Genomic DNA, 22,886 nt, shown 5'->3' with positions numbered 1-22,886 from the left:
GCCGTCTGCTCGGCGCATATGTCACAGCATGTGGCGGTGAAGCCATCCATCCTATAAAACCTGAATACGTGAAGCGAAGAGCCATGTGGCGGTGCGAAGAGCACTGCACTCGTCGGCAGAAGTACCACAACTCCGCGGCGGTGGTGGCGTAGCGGGGACTGCTTGTCAACTCGGTCTATTCCATCTATTCGGTCTTCAGTCTCACAATGAAAAAGTCCTGAAAGCTGGAACCATGGGTTATCCTAAGCGCCTTGTACTGCGGCTCTGCTTGTGAGCAACTTTTTGTTGACACCAGACGAAGGGACCATCAGAGGCGCACCAAAGGCCTGAGAACATCTATCGCCGGCGCCAAGGGTACGCTTCAGCAGAAGTAGCCCATGGCATAGGCGGACTTTTCAATGGACCTTAGGGGCTGCTCTCTTTTCCTCCAATCCCCGTTGTTGTTACGTTACACTGTATTCCGTGCCTCGCGGGTTTTCCTCTTCCATGATGAACAGGCCTCTGTTACGCGAGTCTATTTTCGTCCTCTTAGTGTCTGGCTGCAGAAGCAAATTGGCTATAAAAGGGGCAACTAAAGTGAAACAGCGACGGGCCCATAGTTGCAAGGTTTCAGACTCTGGTTGGCCCCTAAAAACCCATAAGAAGCAGCGGAGAGTAACCAATGACGAATGACCGCAGGCGTTAGCGTCATCCGGACTCCAAAGCGCCCCGTCACGGGAAGGTTCTGTTCGTTTCAAATTAAAGGCTGCACCATCCAGGCCGTCCTCGGAAAGAGACTATGAGTGAGGAGCACTTGCGGGTGTGCATGGCGCAGTCGGCAAGTTTCTGTTTGCTTTCGTTCAGAGATGGCCTGTTGCAGTACAGGATTTGGGCCAGGTTCTTAACTGCAAATAGAGAAACTGGTTCCACAATTTGTGGCTATTGCCGAACGTGGCCTGCAAGCTGTTAGCTCCAGCTAGATTAGGTGAAGAAATGGTAAACAAATAAGCAAGAGTATAGGCCAGTTGCATGTGTGCTATCATTTCACCTGCACTCTCCTGCGTGTAGCTGTGACTGGTAAGTGGGCATAGAGCATGATGGAATTAACTCAAAAACTGCTGACGTGGACAAAGAGACCATCGAAAACGGAGCTTTCATATAAGGTAGAAAAGACAAGAAACGGGATACAGGTGTCGCCATCACCGGCCGATTTCGCAAGTGAAATGCGTCCGTCGACATCATTTTACGTGCGGATGAGGCTACGTTACACCGCCTCTCAATTAAAAAGGGGGCGTTTCGGTATGGACGTCCCGAGTTCGGACAGGACGATTTTTAAATCCATGCGTTGCCGAAAAGAGAATCAATTTTCACAGAGAAGAATAATTGGATGGAGGTAGCCTCCGTGTCCCTTAAGGACGGAGGCGGTGTTACGTAAATTTGATGGCGGCATCGCAACAGTAAATATTTCTGAGTTCGATATGATCACAAATTCTTGTGCGGACCTTATAATTTCTGCGATAATGAAAGTCCGGGCGACGAATTCCAACGCTAGCTTGCTACGGGCAAGCTAGCGTTGGAAATGTGTCGGTGTCAATACAAGCGTGAACCTGGCCAATGTAAGCAGACAGGCACCATGGTGTCCAGCGCAACTTCCAAGGAAAATGCACCACTATCGGTACCTCCTAACCTATCGCTGTGGTTGACAGGATCGGTCAGAAGTGGTTCATTCCAATCGGCTCGTGCTTTGGCCAAGGTTATCTGCTGATTGGTACCAGTATTATGGAAGGTAAGTTTACTTGGGAAGAATTTCCCACAGATCATTTCCTACAGCACCTCTTTTCATATAGCTCTGAAATCCACGAGATAATTGGAAGTATACCGGTGTTTCCAAAGAAAATATGCATACTGTGGAATTGCTCCAGAGGACATGGCGGCATTAAATGTAATCTCAGAATTAAAAGAAGAATACGGCTGCTACTTCAGCCCAACAGGTCAGGAGCAACAATGGAGAGGGACTTCAGCTGCGCTGAAAACGATACCTAAGAGTGGCCGCATAGACTTCCATACCCAACAATTCTGAACGAAAGCATCTTTGAACGCGAAAGAGCCATGAACGCAATTTTTTCGCACATTGTAAGACCTAACTATGGCAATCAACATATCTGCAGGCCTCCCGTCCACAGGCGTGCAATTTTTGCGATTAACATTTTTGCGATCATCAAAAGCGTTTCCCATTGAATTTCTACGGCAGTCTTAACTGCTCCATGCCAGCGATGGAAAAATCTTAAAAGAAAGATTTTGCTACGCATGAAAGATGTACCATTACCTTGAATATTCACATAAGAATAGCTTACAATTTTCCAAAACTCAAAATTTTAGTCCAAAAATGTTGGACATGGGTGCTTCCGAGATAAAAATAATACATCTTTCCACCCGCTTCCACGAACCACTATTCAGATTAAACTTTCTTCCTTAGCGGAGTTCCCCACTGAAGGGAATGGATGGAAATGAATGCTTTATTTTTTTTCAGCTACTCAGGTCTGCAGATAGAGGTGCCACTAAGGTTAGGCTAAAAGCAAACCCGCCGGAATGTAATGATCCCCGCCCACTGTCCAATGCAGCCAGAAAGGAGAGTCGCTGAATGACTTAAGCTCACTGCATCCGCGATCCTCATAATTTAGCGAGCCTTTGTTGCTCCCGGAGAAAAGACATGGTGCCGGCACCGTCAGCACGTGAGTATGCGGCATCCTCCGCATAATGCATGCACACGAATTGGCACGCCACTGAGACATGCACCGGGGAGGGACACGACACCGAAAGCGCATGCAAGGCATTCGCAAAACACGCCGTGCACGATGATGGGGGTGAGAGGGTGGGTCGCTTCGTAGACATGACCTCCACCGACATGCGAGTGTCAACATTACCTAACCTCACGTAACGAACGACCTCAGTTGGGACAAAGTTAAGTTACGGTTCTTGAGAAAACTGACTAGATGCCTAGTATTCCGGGCAATGGTAGAAGAAACCCAACAGGCGTAAGCAACGGATGCGACGAGAGGCCAGGAGTTAAGTTTTTGATCGCTCAGCTAGCCAATTCAATTCTCTCAACACAATAATTTTCTACGAACTGTTGCCCGTTTTGGATTTTGAGCACTGAGGATTTTTTGTTTACAAACAGACGTTCGAAAGAAGAAAGCAAACGGAAGATCGCGGCGCAAATTCTTAATGCCGCTTTTAGAGTGAGGAGCCTTTTTGGGAAGAAAACTTTGCTTTTGCGTGCAACGGAACAAAGAAACGAGGCTCTTTCTGACGTGTTGTGTGGCGCGCAAGATTTGGCGCCCTTGTTCTCGCTCGACTGATTTCCGGCGTACGTCTTTCGTTATTGCTTGTGTTCGCACGAGCCTGACCAATGTTGCCAAATCCGAAGGAAGCGGGGTACCAAATAGCCATTTTTCTTAATGAGACCGACTCAAGGCGAATAGTTGGAAAGGCAGGAAGGTGGCTGTTGTGTGTCCCGATCCCTCGGTGCTTAATCTCTCCCGCGCGTTTTCCCCTCTCATCGTATCCACTGGCTTCGAAGACGCCTAAAAAGGGCGAACAGCAGCTCGCGGAGGAAGCCCGCGAGCGACGGAGGTCACGTCTGCCATGAGGTGAGAGAACCTGGACCGTCAGCCGCATGCATGGCGCAGGCAACGACCGCCGTCAGAAGGTGATGGAAGTGCTCACATTGCAACTAACTTCCTCATACACGGTCCCTAGTGCCTAAAGGAGAGAGAGGGAGAAAGGAAGGCACACAGGGTTAAACAGGGCTCGCAACACACACACTTTGCCACACTCGGCCAGACTACACAAAACCACGCGAAAAGCAATAGTGTCGACAGTGGAACAGTTTGCCTCCACCACCGCCACAACGCTGCAAACTGACCAACCGTGAAATATGCAGGCTGCTTCGCCAAAGATCCACGCCACGTATGTGTGCAGGGATCTTTGTCACGAGCCAGAGCCAGCTTCTTTGCGGCTATGATGAGTGTCGCAAGCTTTGCAGCATGGCGTAAAGCTAATTTGGCGTTGGTATGAAATTAAACAGAGAAATATTTACAAATAGCCATCGGCCGGCATCTTCACCGAGAATTATTTGAAGGGTTTGGGGGCCCAAAATCCTTTTCACACGTTATGCAACAACGGCATTGAGGCAAAGGTTCGAGAGCGAATTCATATGGCAGAAACCAATATCCCAATTTGAATTTCACCATGTGTCGGGCTTTGTTTTCCTACACACAGCATGGACATCAGATGGAATTGAGAAAGCGTTGTAGGGCAAGCATCTGGAAAATTTGAAATATTATTTGGGCTTGCCGTTCAGCCAGTATTATACGGACGTTTAGAGCTGAACGATATGGAGTGCATAAACGTGCATAATGCTCTTGCATGCCGAGCTTCTTTGTATTTTCGTCGCATCGTCTCTATAAACACCGATAAACTGATTGGTTGCCGCTTCATCCTATTCTTTTCAACCTTTGACTCCAGTATGTAGGCTTGCATTCGGTCACGTGCACGGTCGACAGGGCCATCGAATCGGTACCTGCAATTAAGTGTATGCTTAGGCGTCCGCTTTGTGGGCGCTCGAGTCGCATAGTGTTAGCCTGTTGAAGATTAGCAACAAATGAACGCGTTGCTCGGAAGCAGCAGCTCCCACGGATAACTAGTTAGCGATGCCCAACATGCATTTTCTTTTGATATCTCCCTCACCCGAGTCGCTGCAGCAGTACCCAATGCGCGCCCTTATAAAAAAAAAATGTGACGCACACAAACGACACACGCAGCCCGAAACAGGCCGTAAATGCCCTTACATAAAGCGCATTGAGTTTCCATTCACTACTTATACGAGGTCGGGTAAAGTCTAAAGCATTTCAATAAAAACTCAAATATTATAATCTCACTCATTAAGACGCCAAAACGCTCTCCCCTGATATGAGTTAAATGGCAGTGAATTGCTTACAGCTCAACTGAGTTTCATTTAAATCTGGGTCAACACGAAGCCAATTCCCTACGAGACAATAGAACCTCAATCCCTTCGGTTCGCCAGTTATTTCCCTACACTTAATTTTTCATGCAACGTTCAATAAAAAGCTGACCAGCAGTGTTTGCAGCAGAACTTTTCAGCAATTGCTATGAAGCATTCACATTGAAAGTATTGAAACATTGGTGCAAAGGGAAAACAAAAACGTTACAGACATATTGATGCCTGTGTCAAGCATCGATTTCAAGTGCTGAATTATAATTTTTTTTTCCCTGTTCGTGCACTAAGGACTCACTTCAACCAACATAACTTTACAGTTAAACAAACCTCTTGCTTTGTGCCGCCCACTGATTGCGTTAACGGCGCTGAAATTCTTTTCGAAATCTGCAATTATTAACACCTCACCACTAATACGAGATGGAACACTGTTCACAGCTACTACATAAGCATGAGCGCGTAGGTATTAGGGAGGTGACGTTATGGGCGTTGTAATGCCGACAACTTGTTACTTGCTGCTTGCAGAGTGCTGCTACGGAGGGCCTTTGGAGTACAATTTGTGATTCGGGTTATGAACCGTTGTTTCAACGAAAGTTGTCCATGCTTTGTACGTTTCGCGGAAGCTTAAAAGCGTATCGTCAAAGTGCTTGCATGATGTTTCAGAAAGGTTAGAATGTGTGGCCTACTAGAGATTTCATTGCTTTCGAACCAAAGAAAAGTTTTATAACATTCTGGAAACGTATCGCTACCACGATGTAAGCTGTTGCCACTCAACATACTGCGTGAAGGGACTCAATACATATTCCATTTCCACCCCATATAACGCACTGAGAGAGCTCAATTGAATCTCAGCATTGTGTTTCGATTTGAACGCCGTGGCCAAATTGTTAAGGGGCTGTCCACTAGCCCAACACGACGCCGAGTCGGTCTGCTCGCGCGGTGTCGTCTGCGTCTGTATCACAATGCGCCGAAATGAAGACCATCAGCGTCAGCACCCTATCGCTCGCCACACGGCTGTCGGCCGATGGTCCGCCAACTCCCATGTCACACTAGCGAGACAACTTGGCCCTTTCTCGTTCTCATTCTTCTTCTAACACTACTGTTCCTTTTTTTATTATTTCATTCCATAATTACTTCCTGTTTTGCGAAATCCATGGGCCGGGACGCTTTATTTTATTCTTCTGAATAAATCCAAAACTGCAAAACAAACTCCACAACAACCGTGATTATGAACATACACTGATTTCCGCCCAGTATTGTGCGACACTGATTGCTGGGAGGGAAAGGCATGGCTCGTAAAATAAATCCAGTCACACGCGGATGAACAAGGAGGGCGAGTTTATTTAAGGCAAAAAAAAAAATTAAAAGGGGAAAGAATACCGTCTGCCACGCGGACTTGAACTGGGACCTTCGGATTCAGAGCCGACTACTATACCCACGATATCATAGAGGATTTTTTTTCTTTCATGGTATTTATTTTACATGGTTATGTACAGAAAATATATATATACACATGTGTGTGTAGACACACACACACACACACACACACACACACACACACACACACACACACACACACACACACACACACACACACACACACACACACACACACACACACACACACACACACACACACACACACACACACACACACACACAAACTATGTACAGAGCACCTAGGTAGGCGACACGTGACACAAACATTATAGAAAACATATCAGAACTAAAAGGCAGGTAATGATATACAGCGCATCAGGAGAGGAAACCAATCTGGTAAAAAGTCCGCTTCTTTGTAAATGTCCGTTACCTGCAGAAACATTCGGCCAAAATGAATTCTGAACAAAATAACAGGTTCGACGTTGCGGTCTTGCATGCGCGTTTTCCAAAGGCTATGAAGTCCAATCTGAAGAACCATATCATAGGGTTTCCAGTCAGCTTGGGAAACAAGGTAGCGCAGACTGTAGGAATTTAGGACAAAATCTTCCTGTAGCGTCCTCTGCAACACATCCCAAAACAAAATCGCGTCTTTGCAGTCTATTAAACAGTGTTCAATTGTTTCAGGCATATTGCACAAGCGACAGCTTACAGAAAACACAAAAATGTTTTTCCTACCGAGCCAGGTGTTGACAAGTAGAGTTTCGGTGTGTAATTTATAGAAAAATGTTTTGGTGCAAGGAGAAATTGGCATTTTACGTACTCGCTTTAAAACATCATGACCCATGAGCCCAAAGTAGACAGAACGATACAGTGGGGGCGGGAAGAGCGTCAATATCAAATATCTGTACAGATTTATGCGCGAAACAGAATATAAGTACTCATTTGAAAACCGAATTGTCAAAAAACGCACGGAGGCATAAACTTCCTGCACAAAGCCTAGTAAACGGCGCCGTTCAGTAAAATTGGAAGAAACTACTAAGTTCGGAAGTAGAGTCATGAAGTTAACCTGCAAGAATGCTCTAATAATAGGATGGGAACAATTACGAAAATGAAGAAACGGGCAACCAACTATCTCACATACACGTGCTCTAGGCCCAGTCCTCCTGCACAAAGAGGCCTGAAAAGGTTATCACGCCGCATGGGCTCAAAATTGGAAGACCAAATAAACGTCGCAAATATACGATGGAAACGCTGCATGTAATGCCTGGTGCAGAGAAGGACCTGGAGTACGTAATAAATTCTTGTTGCCAGAAAGGTGTTGCAAGCCTGGGCTCGACCAAAAATTGAAAGCCGATGCGGTACAAACATCTGAGCATAACGCTCAACGGCCGGAACTTACTCTCTCCAGTAAACTTGCTCTCTCCATTTTGTAGGCATGAAGCGGAACACCAAGATGTTTAGGAGGCACACGAGACCATTCTATTCCAGCGTACAGGGCCGTAGTTGTGCCCCATGAACCAAACCATAGGCGAGAACTTTTGGAGCGATTCATTTGAGCACCAGAAAAAATGCCAGATCGATCTATCGTGCACAACCCATCGTCAATGCTGGGATTGTCAATGCAGAAAAATGCAAGATAGTCAGCATTTCCTAGCAATTTTACTTCATTACCCAAAACAGGGAACCCATGGATGTTACTGTTACGCAAAACAATCAAACAAAGCGGTTCCAGGTAAAGAGCAAAAAGCAGAGGAGACATCAGACAGCCTTGCTTCACGGAAGAGTGGATTGGCACAGCGTTCGAGAGCTGGCCATTAATGATTAATCGTGTTGAACAGTTGCTGTAGCAAAGTTGCACCCCTTAAGTACAGTAGAACCCATACAGTAGAACGATACGATAGAGGACTTCTTTATTTCTGTAACTTTTTTTTAGATTTCTTCGCGGGCTTTAGAAGTGCTGACATGGTTCCGAGGTGATAGATGCTTTTAGTTGGGCGTACGCATCGCTTACTGCGCTGCGTACACTGTAAATAGAGTAAACACGACACTTTTACTTGGCCATGTCGTAGCGTCCCTCAGGGGCACGTGTAAACTGTAGCGCCACCTACTCACAAGACTTCAAAGCATATCAATGCTGGGTTCAGCCGTAATTACTGATAACGATGGTGGGTGCATTGCGAGCCTCTTTTCGTTCCAAGAACAAAAACTATGCAAATAGAAGAAAATGCAACAAGTGACTGAAAGCTAGACAACTGCTCCACCAGGTGTCGTTCTAGCGAGGTAAACACACTGCATTTAGCTCGGCCTAAGGGCTTGAAAATCGCCAAATTATCTGAAAAACAGGGGCTAGTTATCGTTTATAACTCTACGTGTGCGCTAGAGTGTGCGAAATAAAAGCGAACCGTACGCTGTAAAAAAAATTTGCACCCTTAAGGGTGCATTTTGGTTCATATAAGTCGCACCCTGCACCCTCCCAAAAGGGTGCAAATTATGCTTGTCACACACATAGCAATGATGGAATCGTTACAGTTGCACCCTTTTCCGACTGTTTTACAGTTTCATAGGTTTTGGTTACTTTAAAAGACGCTGATCATTTTTTTTTTTGGCGGAGGGAGGGTTCACTCTTCGCGAGAAGCTAAACATCCCTACGAAAAGCTGCCGACGACCTACTACAGTTGCGGCAACCTCAACTATAATTACAATACCCAGATGTGTATTTCACAGTGTTTCTGAACCTGTCTGCTGTGGAGTGTTTGCATTTACGATATCAGCATGCCGTTCACAGAGTGATTTTTCTGAAAAAATTCAAAAAATAAAAAATAGCTTACTAAAGGAGGCCAACCTAGAGCAAACCCGCTTGCACAGTAACACGATGCTATATTTTACTGTCTATTTTTGCCAAATGAACAATAACAGGTATGAGCGTAACTGGAATGAGTTACACAAAGCTACTGACGTGACAGAGTTCAACACGGAAGACACCACTGCTGCGTGCAATGCTTACTTGAAATGACGCACGCGTACTTTCTTCAAGTTTATATATGCCATTTAAGCGATCCAAAGAAAAAAAACGACCAGCGTCGTCCCGTGTCCCTCTCTGTGTCTGCGTCCTTCTGCTGTTTTTTTTCTTTAGAACTGTGTACCAACTGGCCCAGCTCTCCACCCTACTGACCCATTCAAGCGAGCCCCTATTTGGGGTTAGTGATGCTTATCTCTTCAGCCCAAATATTTTCTCTCAATTATCACATCATGGGGGCGCAACTCGCAGTCATAACTGCTCGCATCAAGGCTGCAGCTGTCATTTTAATGGAAACCTCGAATAGCTCACATCATTTTAAAAGCACGCTATTTAACTCTTGCAATGTTGTTCTGAAAGTCAAAGAACACCCTACACCATTACACACCCTTGCACCCGGAGGCGCTACAACACCCTTGCACCAGTGCACCTTTGAATGCGCCGCTCGACTCAAGCTCCGCCCACGGCCAGTGTCACAAAAGTGTACAGCCGGCCAAATCTTTAGCTGGCGTGCGTGAGGGCCGCGCTTTCCGTGGTCCTGCAACTTATGAAGGAGCAAACTTGCGAAAATATCAAATCTAAGCACAGGCACACTAAGGCCGTGCTTAATATTGAGCTTTCCGCAAGTTTGCTACGTCCCAAAGCGCAGCAGCTCACAAAGAGCAGCCGTCGCGCACGATAGCGAAAGATTTGGCCAGCTGTACGCTTTGACACCGCGCAGCAGTGGTTGAGCGCTGCTCGGTAGGTGCTGAAGTTCGCACCAGAGAAGACAAAACAGCCACGTTATCAGAAAGGCTGCCTGATGTACTCGAGCAGCGATGAAGCATGCCTGCCCAAGTAGCGAGCTTTCGGCAAACGAGCCGCCCGCGGTCGCGCCGGGCGACGAACTGCGCTGCTGCCTGGCAGCCCGGGTTGTCGCTAAGCCTATAATAGCTGCTTTCGCATCGAAGGCGCAGCGGACGCCGCTTCAGAAGCCCCCTGCGCTATAATAAAAGGTCCACTCTTGATATCGCGTTGCTGTCAACAGCATCATCTCACATTAAACGAAAAATATGGTCAATTTCCGCGACGCCTTCGGCAATACGGACCGCTGCGGCGCCAGGCGAGCCGGACCGCAACGGCGGGCCAGCGGCGGCAGCTTCGAGGCGATTCTGGAAAGAAATTCGCAGTTGCTACTTCTACCAGCACCTCGGTATTGTTGAACGATCCTCAAAAATGACATTTTTTCCCCCATTTTCTCTATCCCAGGGTGTATTATTTACGTCAAAAACAATGTTAAGCTCATTTTTATGACGCCAGCGGACGGGATCCAGGCTGGCCAGCCGGCCTGCAGGCTCGGTCTACTTCACGTTCGCACCAGCAAAGACAAACCAGCCATGCTATGATAAATGCTGCCTGCTAGATTCTTTGCTGTACACTTTTCTTTTTTGTCGCTTTATTTGCCTTCCTTTTTTTTTACCTCGAATTGTTGTGCATGCGTCGGTTTATATATTCTGTTCATGTAGCCATAGGAGGCCCTATTTGCAGTCTTCGACTTTTGGGCCTCCTGATGTATATACCCCATAAACCATGTACTGTAAATATGAAATAAACTTGATTTGATTCTCTCTCTAAAACGACAGCCTGCCTGCGCAAGAGCCGAGCTTTCGGCGACGACGGCGCCTGCGGGAGCGCCGGGAGAACTCCGCTGCTCCCTCTCTGCCCTGGTCGTCGCAAAGCCTAGCTGGTTTCGCATCGATACCGCAGCTGAGGGCGCCTCGGAGCCAACCAGCACCGTAATAAAGGAACTACACTCGCCACCCCTTTACTGTGAACCCATTGCATACTAAAGTAAAGACATGCTCGATTTCCGCGTCACCTTCAGCAATGGATCTAGCAGACGCCAGGGGAACCGCACCAAGCAGCAGCAGCAAAGCGGCTATGGGATGAAATTTGCTTGCATCACAGTTAAATCCGCAACTTGGTATTGGCCAACAATCCTCAGAAATGATACATTTTTGAAATTAATCTATCCCAGAGCTTGTTATGAACGTAAAGAAACAATACTAGCGGAATAGAGTTCGTGTATGGTGAATGGCTTAGCTCGGCGGCCGATCTGGCACAGACCCAGTCGCCGATAGATGGCAGACTGGTTTTGTTGGCGTCGCCGGCCTGAAAGCATGTCACGCTGCGAAGACATCTGGTCTTCTTTCGTTTCCGTGTCGTCGTCGGCCTAGTGTGACAGCTTGGTCTGCCACAGACAAGGTCTGCCGACCAGTCCTTTATGGACTTAGTAGAAAATCTCAATACCGATTCCATTTATTATCAAAAGGTTCTACTGCGCAGATCGAATTAAACTTGAAGCTAAGCAGTACTTTTTAAAGGGAAGGCGGCAACAGAGGACTCGACATCGACAGAAACAGCTTTAGAATACAAGTTTACAGAGCTGCAGCTTCATAGAAAAGGGTCTACGTGCAAAGAGTACGCACGTACTTGAACTGCTTAGGAGCATAATTAAGAAGTAATTGTGGCAGTTGCTGGAAGCGTGGAAGAAGTTTAGAGGTACGCACAGAAAAAAATGGGCCCGTAGTACTGCGTGGTTCTGTGCTTACATTTCTGATTGCAATGTAACTGTATCTCGGTATTCGTGCCGTCTTTGCACGTCATTTGTAGAATCTGTCACATGTTACGATATCTCAGATGTAACTTCTCTTTCGGGTCCTCCTTCACGAAAACTGCTCAACCCTGGTTAGTAATACTCTGCCGCAGTTTGAAACCCTAGCTCCTACAATGTCATAAATCCCTTGAACTTGCTCAGGAAAACGCTCTATCGTGCATAATTATAACCGCACAGCTAATATAACATCCATGCCAGGCCATGATACGAACTATAACCCTGTCACACGGGCGAGTTTAGAGACACTTTCACGAAGTGCAGTTCCCTTGAACGAATGACACTTTCTGTGCGCGCTGTTACACGGCAAAAAGAAGTGTCATTTGGAAATGACGGTAGTGGGGATGGATGTTGCAGCACCTTTGAGAAATTCATTTATTTTCGCGTAAATACTTATAAAATACACTTTTATCGCAAATATAATTACTCCGCGTTAATTTTCAGTTTTATTTCCACATCTGAATAAATATTAACTACAGAAAGGATCACAATCCAAGACAATACCGCTGCTACACAGGCGCTTCGACGGGGTTTCCAACCGAATGTAATTCGACTCGACTTCCGCCTTGTGCTCCTAGACGAATTTTTCAGCAGTATTCGGCTGAGATACATTCCAGTCAACGGAGCTCCGGGAAGACGTTCGAGATTTCGGGATGCCTCCGAAACTCGAACATAGCCCGCGCACGCACTGAACAACAGCCGTCGCCATCGCTTCGCTCCATTCGCTGCAGCAAAGCCTGCATGTTGATTTTCACATGTGGTGCTCGCTTTCTTCTGCTTCGTTTATAGCAAATATTTTGTGTACACGCGAAATGAGTGCTTGAAGATCATAGTGCACCAATGAACATTTACCGTATGAACGCGAAGTTTTCTCACGAATGCACCGATGAGGACGACTGCACTCCAGTACTCTTGTTTACATCGCTGCGTACGAACTGCTAGGGCTCGATTACATGGCATAAAACGCAAGCTGCGCGTTGATAATCTACAGTAATCTCATTTTTGCACGCGTTGTACCCATGACTGCTTACACAGTGCAGAAGGAAGCGCCGATGGGACAGCGCTCCTGGGAAACATTTGGTAGCCGGGTTACTGACATCGCGTATAGACCGGCGCTTCTCGTTAATCGTCCCTGCTTTCTCTGGTGATACGAATACTTCATTTTGAATCAATTTATCCAGAAGCATGTTCGGTGACCATTCGCTTTCATTGAAACGGCCTTATTTGTTATCCACAAGCGGCGGCGGCGACTGCTGCTGGCTGCCTAAAGCATTAAAGGGAAGCATAAATGGCTTTTTGATAGTTCTACGAACAATTGCAACGTTCGAAGCTTCTAGGTGAAGCATGCGAAGTAGTTTTGCGCTGGCATTTAAAATTGTGACGTAATTGCCGATCAAAACAGCGACGATATTAAGGCTCCTCCTCGCTTCGTCAGAGATGTGCGAAAAACTCGTGATGCCGTCATGTTGCCAAATTTCAAATTGCCGCTGCCTTCGCCCACATGCTGCCGTGCGTCGTCCGACGCCGCCAAACAACGCTTCGTGGTCTTCGTCGGCCCTGGTTTTCCTTCTTCAAGCGATCGTTTCTTCGCTACAAACGAAGTGCCGCCATACATGAAGGCACCACTGCAGCCTCTGACCGGCGGTATGCACTGCGGAGAAGCCAGAACGCCTGCGCTGCTTCATTCGGCGATAGCGCCATCATTTGAAATGCTAGCACACAAAAAGACATTGCATTCTTTACCAGCAAGTTTCACACATTCGACCCCTTTACTCTCGTCGGATTCTAAAACTTCTTCCGCTGCTCTCTAATAGGAACGTTCATCCACATGCACTTGTAGGCTTAAAATCAAACAACGCTGAAACTCTGAATGCACTGCTAGCCCACGAGGAAGTTTAATACTTACGGTTAAGCTGCACAAAAAATCCTGGTGGTCATTTTGTCTGCCAGATCTTTCGAAAACTGATTGACTCCGATGGGTTCACATACCTATTTTTAAGGTCCAGCTGCTCCTACAATGTCGTGTCAGTCAATCCTCCAAGGGACTAAACAACCTAGTTGTCAGACATGTGAAATCTTGGAACGAACTTGATTCAAAATTGATGTAATATAAAATCCTCAAGTTCCCTGTACATGGGCAAGTGTAACACACTCCTCTTTTCAGGCTCTGTGAGACGCTGGGGAGCTGTCACTGGCGCTTTTCAGTGCTACAGAATCATTGTGCAAACACGTGACTGCTCGAAGACATTGAAACGCAGTACCTGCATGGGGCACTGCCAACCTAAAGCGCATGATTTCACTCATTTTCAACATAAAACATACTATTACTTGTGGGACGAATTCTCAGGGGAGCGTCCTTTCTGTTTTGTACGACAGGAAACCCCTGTCTCTGTTTAAGTTCACTTTGTGCTAGACAGTACAAGTTGGAAAATTTATAGATTAAAATATATTTACAAGTGCAGTAAAAGTGGAGGTTTTGGCGGCGCACCCTTTCTCTGTGCCATATTAGCGATAGTTTTTTATGAGACGGCCGGAAGCTCGTTACTGCGTTTATTTTCTAAGCAAAACATTTTTTCTGGTCATAAATGATTGTACTGCATTTTTTCATGAAAAACTGTTAAGCATAGAAACTATGCTGCTTGGAGGCTCGCTAACGGCTCCGCTAAAATATAACGCAGTTTTTACAGTCACAACTTAATTTGCGCTTCCGAGTGCTTCCGTCCGGTTACCATTTATTACAGACTTCGACAACATCCGTGGAAGGGTACGCAACGCTCCAGGAAAAACTGCTATAGTAAATCATTAAGAACGTGTTTTATTTCGCTGTGTGCCGCTCGCCTCCGATGTGTGATCGCAGACGAATTTTCCGCGTTGGTTTATAAGCTTCTGCAGCAGCAAGAACAGGGATACTTTTCTTCCAAACAAGGCCCTCGCCCTCAGTGATATAAGAGCGGAGCTTCGATCAGACTTGCGCACAGCTGGTCAACATCGTTAACAGCGAAAACTGCGCAAATGCAGCAGGAGTCGGGTTCGCCGTGGTTTCTGCCCCTCCCTGCTCGGCTGCCGACGCGTTTCTGTGGCACCTCGGGCTCCTTCTGCATGGCGAGAGCGTGGCCGATCGATATATACTGCGGCCGTCCTGCGGGGCCGCGCCCAACAGGGCCTGCGACGCCGTCCGCAGGTCACGTTGCAGCTTTTTATTCCGCTCGAATTCTGCTGCGCACCACGGAGCAGCAACCTCGCCGGCCAACAGCGCGATCCCATTGTTTCCCTGCACGCCAGTCTGCGGGCACGCATCGCGTGACGGCCCCGCGGTGTCGCCGAGCAGGAATAGCAACGACTGATTCACTCCGGCCGAAGTCAAATACAGTTCACCACTCGATAACAATCCGTCCACTGTTGCGTAACAGTTCACGACTGCTACCAAGATGCAACAATTGCGAGACTTTATTCAAGGCTCCGTTCACGAGGACAGAGCAGGTGGCCCACCCCACCATTCCAGGCGGTATTCAAACTTATTCGATAAAAAAATTCAATGCAATTTCCACCGTGGCACTGCGCATCATCTCATAGACAGTCTGTCGAAGACCTATCTGCGCCTTACGCGAGCTCGGGAAGAGCAACCTGCGTCTCACAAGCGGTGCATCGCTTAACCACAGTAGGAGTGGTATGAGGACTCCAAGTTGAATCTATGAAAGAAAAGGAGCACTAGCGCGGGAAAGATCGTTAACGACATCGCATTGTATACTTTTAAGGGTCTAAGGTTCAAGGCGAAAGTACTACTCTTGACGTACCAACCCCGATTGTCTTGCGACCTAGGAAGGCGTCGCTCCGCCTACGTTGGCATCATAACAGCCTGCCCACCGGATTATGAGCAAACTCCGTACCGCAGCAGGTGGCAGTCAATGTAATGTTTGGCTGAGAGCGGTTGCTCGGCAAGAGCAACCTGGGTTGCACAATCCCTACCGGTAGCTGTGACAGAAACAGCCACCTACCAGTGAATTGCTTAACCGCTGCGCCACTGCGCTGGTAGCGGTACGAGGACTCGCCGCCATCTATGAATGTTAAGTAGAGGACAACCAATTCTGCATATATGGACATTGACCGACTAAAGCTGTCACGTTATACCCTTAAGGCGGAGCATAAATGTCCGCTCAAAGTGAAGAATGAACACATGGTTTCGCATATCTACTGGGTAACTGCGTTAAACCCCTACCACTTCTGTTTTGTCCATGTTTTCACCTGAGCATGCTCACGGTTGCGCCGTAATTTTTACTGCCGTCTGGAGGAACATCGAATGTATACAGGAAGGGGCCATGAAAACGAACTTGGATTTCAAATGGCTGCGCAGAAGGAAATGCCACGAAAGGTATTTTCTCGACGGTACCATTAAAAGGAACGCTGGGGACGACTCCATCCAATTTTGGTTCTAGCCGGCGCAGTGGTTCAGTGATTATGGCGCTCGGCTGCTGGCCCGAAAGACGCGGGTTCAATCCCGGCAGCGGCAGCCGAATTTTGATGGAGGTGAAATGCTAGAGGCCCGCGTACTGTGCGATGTCAGTGCACGTTAAAGAGCCCCAGGTGGTCGAAATTTCCGGAGCCCTCCACTAGGGGTCCCTCATAGCCTGAGTGGCTTTGTCCGCCAGCAAACGTCTGCGCCGAAAAGGATCACCGTTGGGAAGTGAATGGCAGTGCCTCTGTAGCGGCGCCGAACGAAGTTTAGTTCGTCTTTTATAGCTCACAAAAGCTCTGTTAACCGTGACAGCGGTCTCTTTATCAATACAGACATGCCAACTTCAATGTGTCTTAATTAAGAGTGCTTTTATTATACCACGAGAAAAATTAATATTTCAAAGATTTGGCACGGCAGGCTGGGAAATTTTTACAACCGCCTTTCCTTGCCGGCAGCATAACAAGGGCCTTTAAGGTGTGGGTTTCTTTGCATGCCGTTTTTATGGTTGTAAATTTAAAAGAAAATCCTTGATATAGGTGTTTTATATGGGGAATCAGAGGATTCCATCCTGTAAAGCTGAAGTTGTTATTGACCAGAAAATATATATTGCAAGATGCACTGTGGGGACCTGCGAAGCTTATCCCCTGTGGTTTGCTTCCCCGCGATACGTCTTCCTAGTTACCTTAACCAACAAGGGAGGGCGCCGGCGTTGCAGCGCCACGAGCGCCACGGACGGCCTGATTGCTGCGCGCGCGCGGGGGGAGACGGCCCTCTTTTTTTGGCTCCGCTCTAAGCTAGCGGGGCGAGGCCAAGAGGGAGAACGTCTCCCCCACGGCCGGACAGTCCCCCACGGCCTCGTCCTGTCCGGCCGTGGAGTACCTCCTCTGCCCTAGCGAGGGAGAACGTTCGCTCATTACCGTGCTGGTGAGTCGGACGACCTCAATTCCTTAACGTATTTTGTTGCCAGCTGGCGTTATTGTTGTAGCAATAAATGACTGTCTGCCAGAGCGTCGTTACTTTGTTTCCATCAGAGCAAGACCCTCCGTGGTTGACGTGTGTGATCATGGGGTGGGGTTCAGCGGTTTTGAACCGCGTCATCCGCGGCTAAGCAGTACCCCCCCCCCCCCCTCCCCTATTACAAACCGCACAGCACCCTTGTGTACCCTCTCTAAATTTTTGTTAAGAATGCACGCCAACAGAGATCGGGAGTGATGTCCACACGCAAGCACTGATTTATATTAGCGAAGTGGAGTGTCTCGTTTAATGGCAGGGGCGGGCTTAAAACATTTTAGCCTTCAAATCAGTGCAGCAGTCGAGAAGCTATTCGTGCAACTTCTATTCCTGTGTATTTATGATTGCCCCCGCTAAGTTCTCAATTGCGACCACTAAGTTCGAGGACCGCTGAGTCCTCGTCTTTCTGTGCCAGAAATATGGCCAAATATGTACCAACTAGCCAGCAAGAATGTTCCTGCTAAGTTCTAGACTATTTATAGCAGGTCCCAGTGCTTTCTTTAAAAGGTATGTGCCATGTATCTTCGGTATTCATTTTCTGTCTATGAAATGGAGATGGTCGCCGTTCGCTATTTTCCATTTATCGCACTAGAACTAAGTTTATCGAGGTCTGAATGCATAGTTTTCGCGCCAGTATGTTTCACGTAGCGGCTGACAACAGTGGACCGGTACCTAACGGGGAATGCATTGGCAAGAACAAGATGCATTCGAAAAGACCGGAGGCGGGCCCTACTTTTGAAGCCGGATAAAACAAAGACAGGTGACAAACCGTTCACTAGCGTTCTCTCCACGCATGCCCAGAAATTATGAAGAGCATTTTTTTCAACGGGAAGTTGTTTACGAAAGCAATTTTCTCGCATAACATAAGATTGCACCACAAAAATCAATATATGCGCGTATCCCTTCCCAGGACGGTTGCAGTTTTCTGCTGTTCTCTAAAATCCACTCCACTGGTTTTCTATGGGAGTCTTAACTACGTGTTCCTTCAGGACTATTTTTCATCATGAACGTTCACCAACTTTCGGTTTTGCTACCCGATGCGAGTGCAGGACAAACTTTAAGAGATATTTTGCGAGGCATCGGAAGGTTAGACAATTCCCATCAGTATGGTCATGACAGTATGTTACAACATTCGACAGCCGCTTCACAATCAAAACACGATGTCCAAGTAAGCTGGACCTCGCGGCGCAGACAATCTTCAAGGAGACAAGCTCGTAATACGGTAGTACCTTAGCCGGCGCTCGGGAGACAGGACCTCAAATGCTTTTCAATGCCCAGTAATATCCTATCCACACGCACGGAGTTATCAAAGCCTACGGTTAAGAATTCACTCAGCAGTGCTGTACGGGAGAGGGTCAAGAGAAAATAATAACGAGCTGACGTGAAAAACTTCCTAGAAGAAAGCACAAAACTGCACGATCACCGAATATACACACGTATTAGGTCGTCTATATTACAATATGTGCGTAATTTATAGATATCTTATATTTGAACGCTCGGCATTTGATCAAATCACACTAAAAGCCTCGCAATGAACGTCCACGACTAGGCAAATTGCAGAAGGAGTGGAATAGATTACCAAAGCTGCGTAGAAAACTTTTTGCAGTGGCCGCATTCATCTAAGTGATGTGTTACCAAACAAGAAATATGCCATTGTTTCGCATATTGGACGTTTTAGAAGGAAAAAAAAAACAAGAAACCAGTAAAACAATCTCCTGGTAACACAGAGCGCCAAATAGAAAATGACGGTCATTTTGAATTCATGAAACACCTGGCAGGGTAACATTCCCGTTCTGCCTCGTTTGAACAATGAGACGGCGCCTAAAGCGATTTCCGACGAAACGAATTTCACGGACTTATACGCAACGTTCTCTCCCTTTTAAAATATACGCAGGAAGCTCTCTTTAAAGCAGTGTTAAACCGCATCTCTTTAAAGCAGTGTTAAGAGATTTGCGACCTTTAAGTGAGTTCTGCGATCTGTTAATAATCGCCAATTGAGCTCGCGCTTGCTTTTCGCCATGATTAAGGACTCGCCCTGATTATTCAGCATGAATACAATGAGAGCCTTATTTTGTATATTTGTAAGTTTAAAGTGAGCTTTGCAGCGTACGGGTCCTCGCACACACAGGCATAATCGAGAAGGGTGGGCAAGTACGAAAAATATAACTACTGTTTCACACTGCAAGGAAAAGTATAGCGCAGTAGACCTAGCGTAGATGCAGTCAAAGTCTTTATGCATCTGATGTCGGAAGGGCAAATAGCCTTCTAACATCTGACCCATAATTATTTATCTTATGCGTATAAAGTGGATAAGCCCGCCTAGTGGCGATTTAGATGGGCGCATTTCTTTCCACAGGGTGCGAGCAGAGGGCGCGACAGTCGCGGCACGGTTAGCTACAGCTGGCCAACCGTCGCCCTTATGCTGCTTGTGTCCGTTGTCTGCCTGCGAGAGGATTCCGCCGCAAAAAAAAAAAAGTCACGAGGAGCCGTGAACCCCTCACTTGCCACTCGGTCAGGAAAGGACCACCTGCACTCCAGCCTCGCACCCGAGCCGGCCCGGAGAGCAACAAGTGCGCAGTGGTTTTCGATTGGGCGGGCGCCACTGTCGCGTCCTCGATGAAAGCGGCGCATCCTTGGCTTCCCTTCAAGGGCGGCTGGAACGACTTATATTTACACACGTCGCAGCACCCGGCTCGAGAGAACGCGCCGCTGACGAGACGCTCTTTTTCATGAGGCCCGCAGCGGGTTGCCCGGAAAAACGCGCGGCTGGTCTCCGCCGCTGAAATTTCGGAGGCGCACCACATGTGCCAGTGCGATACGTCAGTGAACTTGTTCCATAAGAAAATTATCTTCTTAGAGAGCGCGCGGTGTGACGGGCATCGTTTCCTGTGTTATCTTATTTTTCTATATTTTCAAGTTGTCATGTGCCCATGTCTGGTTCATTCCAAAAGTGGGCGCTGACTAGAAAAAAAGCGGGTTTTGTTCTCCGAGACGTGTCTCGTGACGTTCAAGTGGTACCGTTGTCACGTGGAAGCTTTTTTTTATTGTGAGAGTAATACGGTTCAAGGCGAGTAAAAAAACTACTTTACGTAAACGGTACCACAGTGCAAACGTTTCAGTCAGCTGTTTTTGAAAGCGATCTACAACTTCTGCATTGTAAACTTTGTTCCTCAAGCGAATAACTAAAAATTTAGCTAATAAGGCTCAACTAAATACTTTGAACGAAATATATGTAAGACTAGGCCACGCGACTCTGGACAATCCTCAGTAGGTTTCACTGAGCTAGGACACTTGGTGTTTTTTAAAAGCTTGGCGCATGTTAAAGAATACCAAGGGATGGAAATTATCCGGAGCCCTCCACTACTGCATCGCCATAGCTTAAACCCCATAAACATCAAACCTTCCACTTATAGCGGCCGCACTTATAATGAACGCTTGCTTGTTACGAACGAGAGCGGTGCGAGCGTCAGAATATGCATCAGAGGAAAGGGCATCGCGTCTCAGATACAACGAACAACCATGGCCGCATCACTCGGTTACAGCGAATGAGCGCCGTAAATGCCTCGCCGCTGTCAGAAGACTCGCGCTTTCTGCCACCGCGGAGACAAAGCAGCGTCTCTCGCCAACCGGGACCTCGCTCCGGAAAAAAATGTGGAGGGCAAGAAGGGGAAACTCAGTTTGGAATTAATCATTGACCGGCTGCGCGGTCAGTCAGTGCGCGCGTATGTGCAAAGCATGCCTCACGGCTGCTGAACACTGACATCTTCTTGAAACTTGGCATCTTCGATGGCCCGCAGTAAAACGATGAGAATTTGCGAACCCCCAAGGGCGACGTTCTTCAGCCTTTCATCGAGCTGCAGTCGGCGCTGCCACTTGGGGTGGTCGCTTTCGTGCGTTTTTGATTGCTAAACTGCCACCTGTCCGCGCTCTGCTCAACGCTAGGATAATAGGATACCCTTGAGCACTGGCAGAGCCTCTGCTTTCTTGGCTCTATTCCGACTTTGCGAGCCGCCCGAAAGGAAGCACAGACGACGGGTGATGCAGGCCAAATGACCACCGCCACATCCTCATTCGATGTGGCCAAGTGCCCGGGCGCCGCTGCAGCCACGGAGCAACGCGACTGGCGACGCTGGTTTCTTCAAAACACCGCTCACTCACGGTGTTGAAGGAGGGCCTTCGCCGCCGTTAGCGACATCAGATAACGATGTAGAACCTTGCTGTCCAGAATGCTAACCGGTCGCCGCTGACACCATGAAACTTGAAATTCGCCTTCGCCCGTCGATGCAGCTGCAAAGCTGGCCGGACGCCGGAGCGCTGATTGTGCGTGCGAGAGAAATGGCAAACGGGAAGTTGGCAGGAAGCCCTGGCCGAGGCAGCAAAACAAGAGGCGAGCGAAAACAGAGCGACTATACGATGCAGTCGGGTTGAAAAGGCAACGTCGATCATTGGTGGGCATGTATGTAGTAGGTACATTTTCATGTGAGGATGGTGCCGCGCGCTTCGGGCGTTTGACTTCACCAACTGCGTCGGGGATGAACGCTTGCCCGTCGCTGCATTTGCTCGAATTGATTGCCGCGGGGATCCATCCAGCGCCTTCCACGACCGCTGAGCTGCTCATTTCGGGGCGCTCTCTCTCTCGTTTCTTTGCCCAAAGTAAATTTAAAACATGTCAGTTGAAGTACGTCATTGCTTTCTTTTGCAGCTCCAGTGCTCGACCACTGCTTCATACAGCATCGCGTGAAGCCCAACTCGGGCTTGGGATATTCGTTGTCCCCTCAGCAAGCAAATCACGCAGGGAACGAAAAAAAAAGACCATCAAAGGAGAGTAAGCGTGATCGTAAAAGGTTTGCTTCTTCAGTGCATCTCAGTCTTGCTTCCTTCGTTCACTGCACACTAATCAGCCAGCTATTTCCTTATTGCATTCGGCGCACAGCTGGCAACAAGAAAGTGTTGTGATTAGTAGAACTTTTTGACGGGTTAGTTGGTACATCGTCTTGAAAGAATGTCGTACGCCAAAAAAAAAAAGGACGAAACAGGAAGGAAAAACAGAACAGGAAAGAGGCGCAACTTCCAACTTTAATAACAGGAAAGGAAACCAGGCGCTCTTTTATAGCCGCTGAGCTGCATGAGGGTGCGTGAACTAAAAAAAACAAATGCGGAGGTGGACGAGTGATAACAGCACAACAGGTCATAAGGAGGTCGCTATTACAAAAAGCAGGGTTGATAACACATGCGAGTATGAATGATAGCACAGGTTGAAAAATTATGAATAAGGATTAGAACCAACGCTAAGATATTAACAATCATAAAACCGATTGAAGGAAGCAAGCGGACTTTGCAAAGGGCATCTAAACGAAACCGTCCAAGAAACCTATTT

General features: G+C 47.5%; 1 protein-coding gene across 7 annotated transcripts in view; it reads right to left on the bottom strand.

Annotated features, from left to right (window-relative positions):
* The window catches only part of LOC149349410 (uncharacterized protein ZK1073.1), a 143,638-nt gene that overhangs the window by 99,852 nt on the left and 20,900 nt on the right, over nt 1–22,886 (bottom strand). For 3 of the 7 annotated variants that reach the window (XM_089578318.1, XM_089578321.1, XM_089578317.1), the window contains exon 2: nt 3,706–3,741. The exons of the other annotated variants lie outside the window; for them this stretch is intronic. In XM_089578318.1, the coding sequence (XP_089434444.1) occupies nt 3,706–3,741 (36 nt within the window). The remainder of the gene's footprint in view (nt 1–3,705; nt 3,742–22,886) is intronic. 7 annotated transcript variants of the gene reach the window in all.

This window comes from Amblyomma mixtum, chromosome 3 (assembly GCF_055824585.1).
Source record: "Amblyomma mixtum isolate Tamu chromosome 3, ASM5582458v1, whole genome shotgun sequence".
NCBI classification, from domain to species: Eukaryota; Metazoa; Arthropoda; class Arachnida; order Ixodida; family Ixodidae; genus Amblyomma; species Amblyomma mixtum.
The sequence above is the reverse complement of the archived record's forward strand: the minus strand, read 5'-3'. Positions and strand labels throughout refer to the sequence as shown.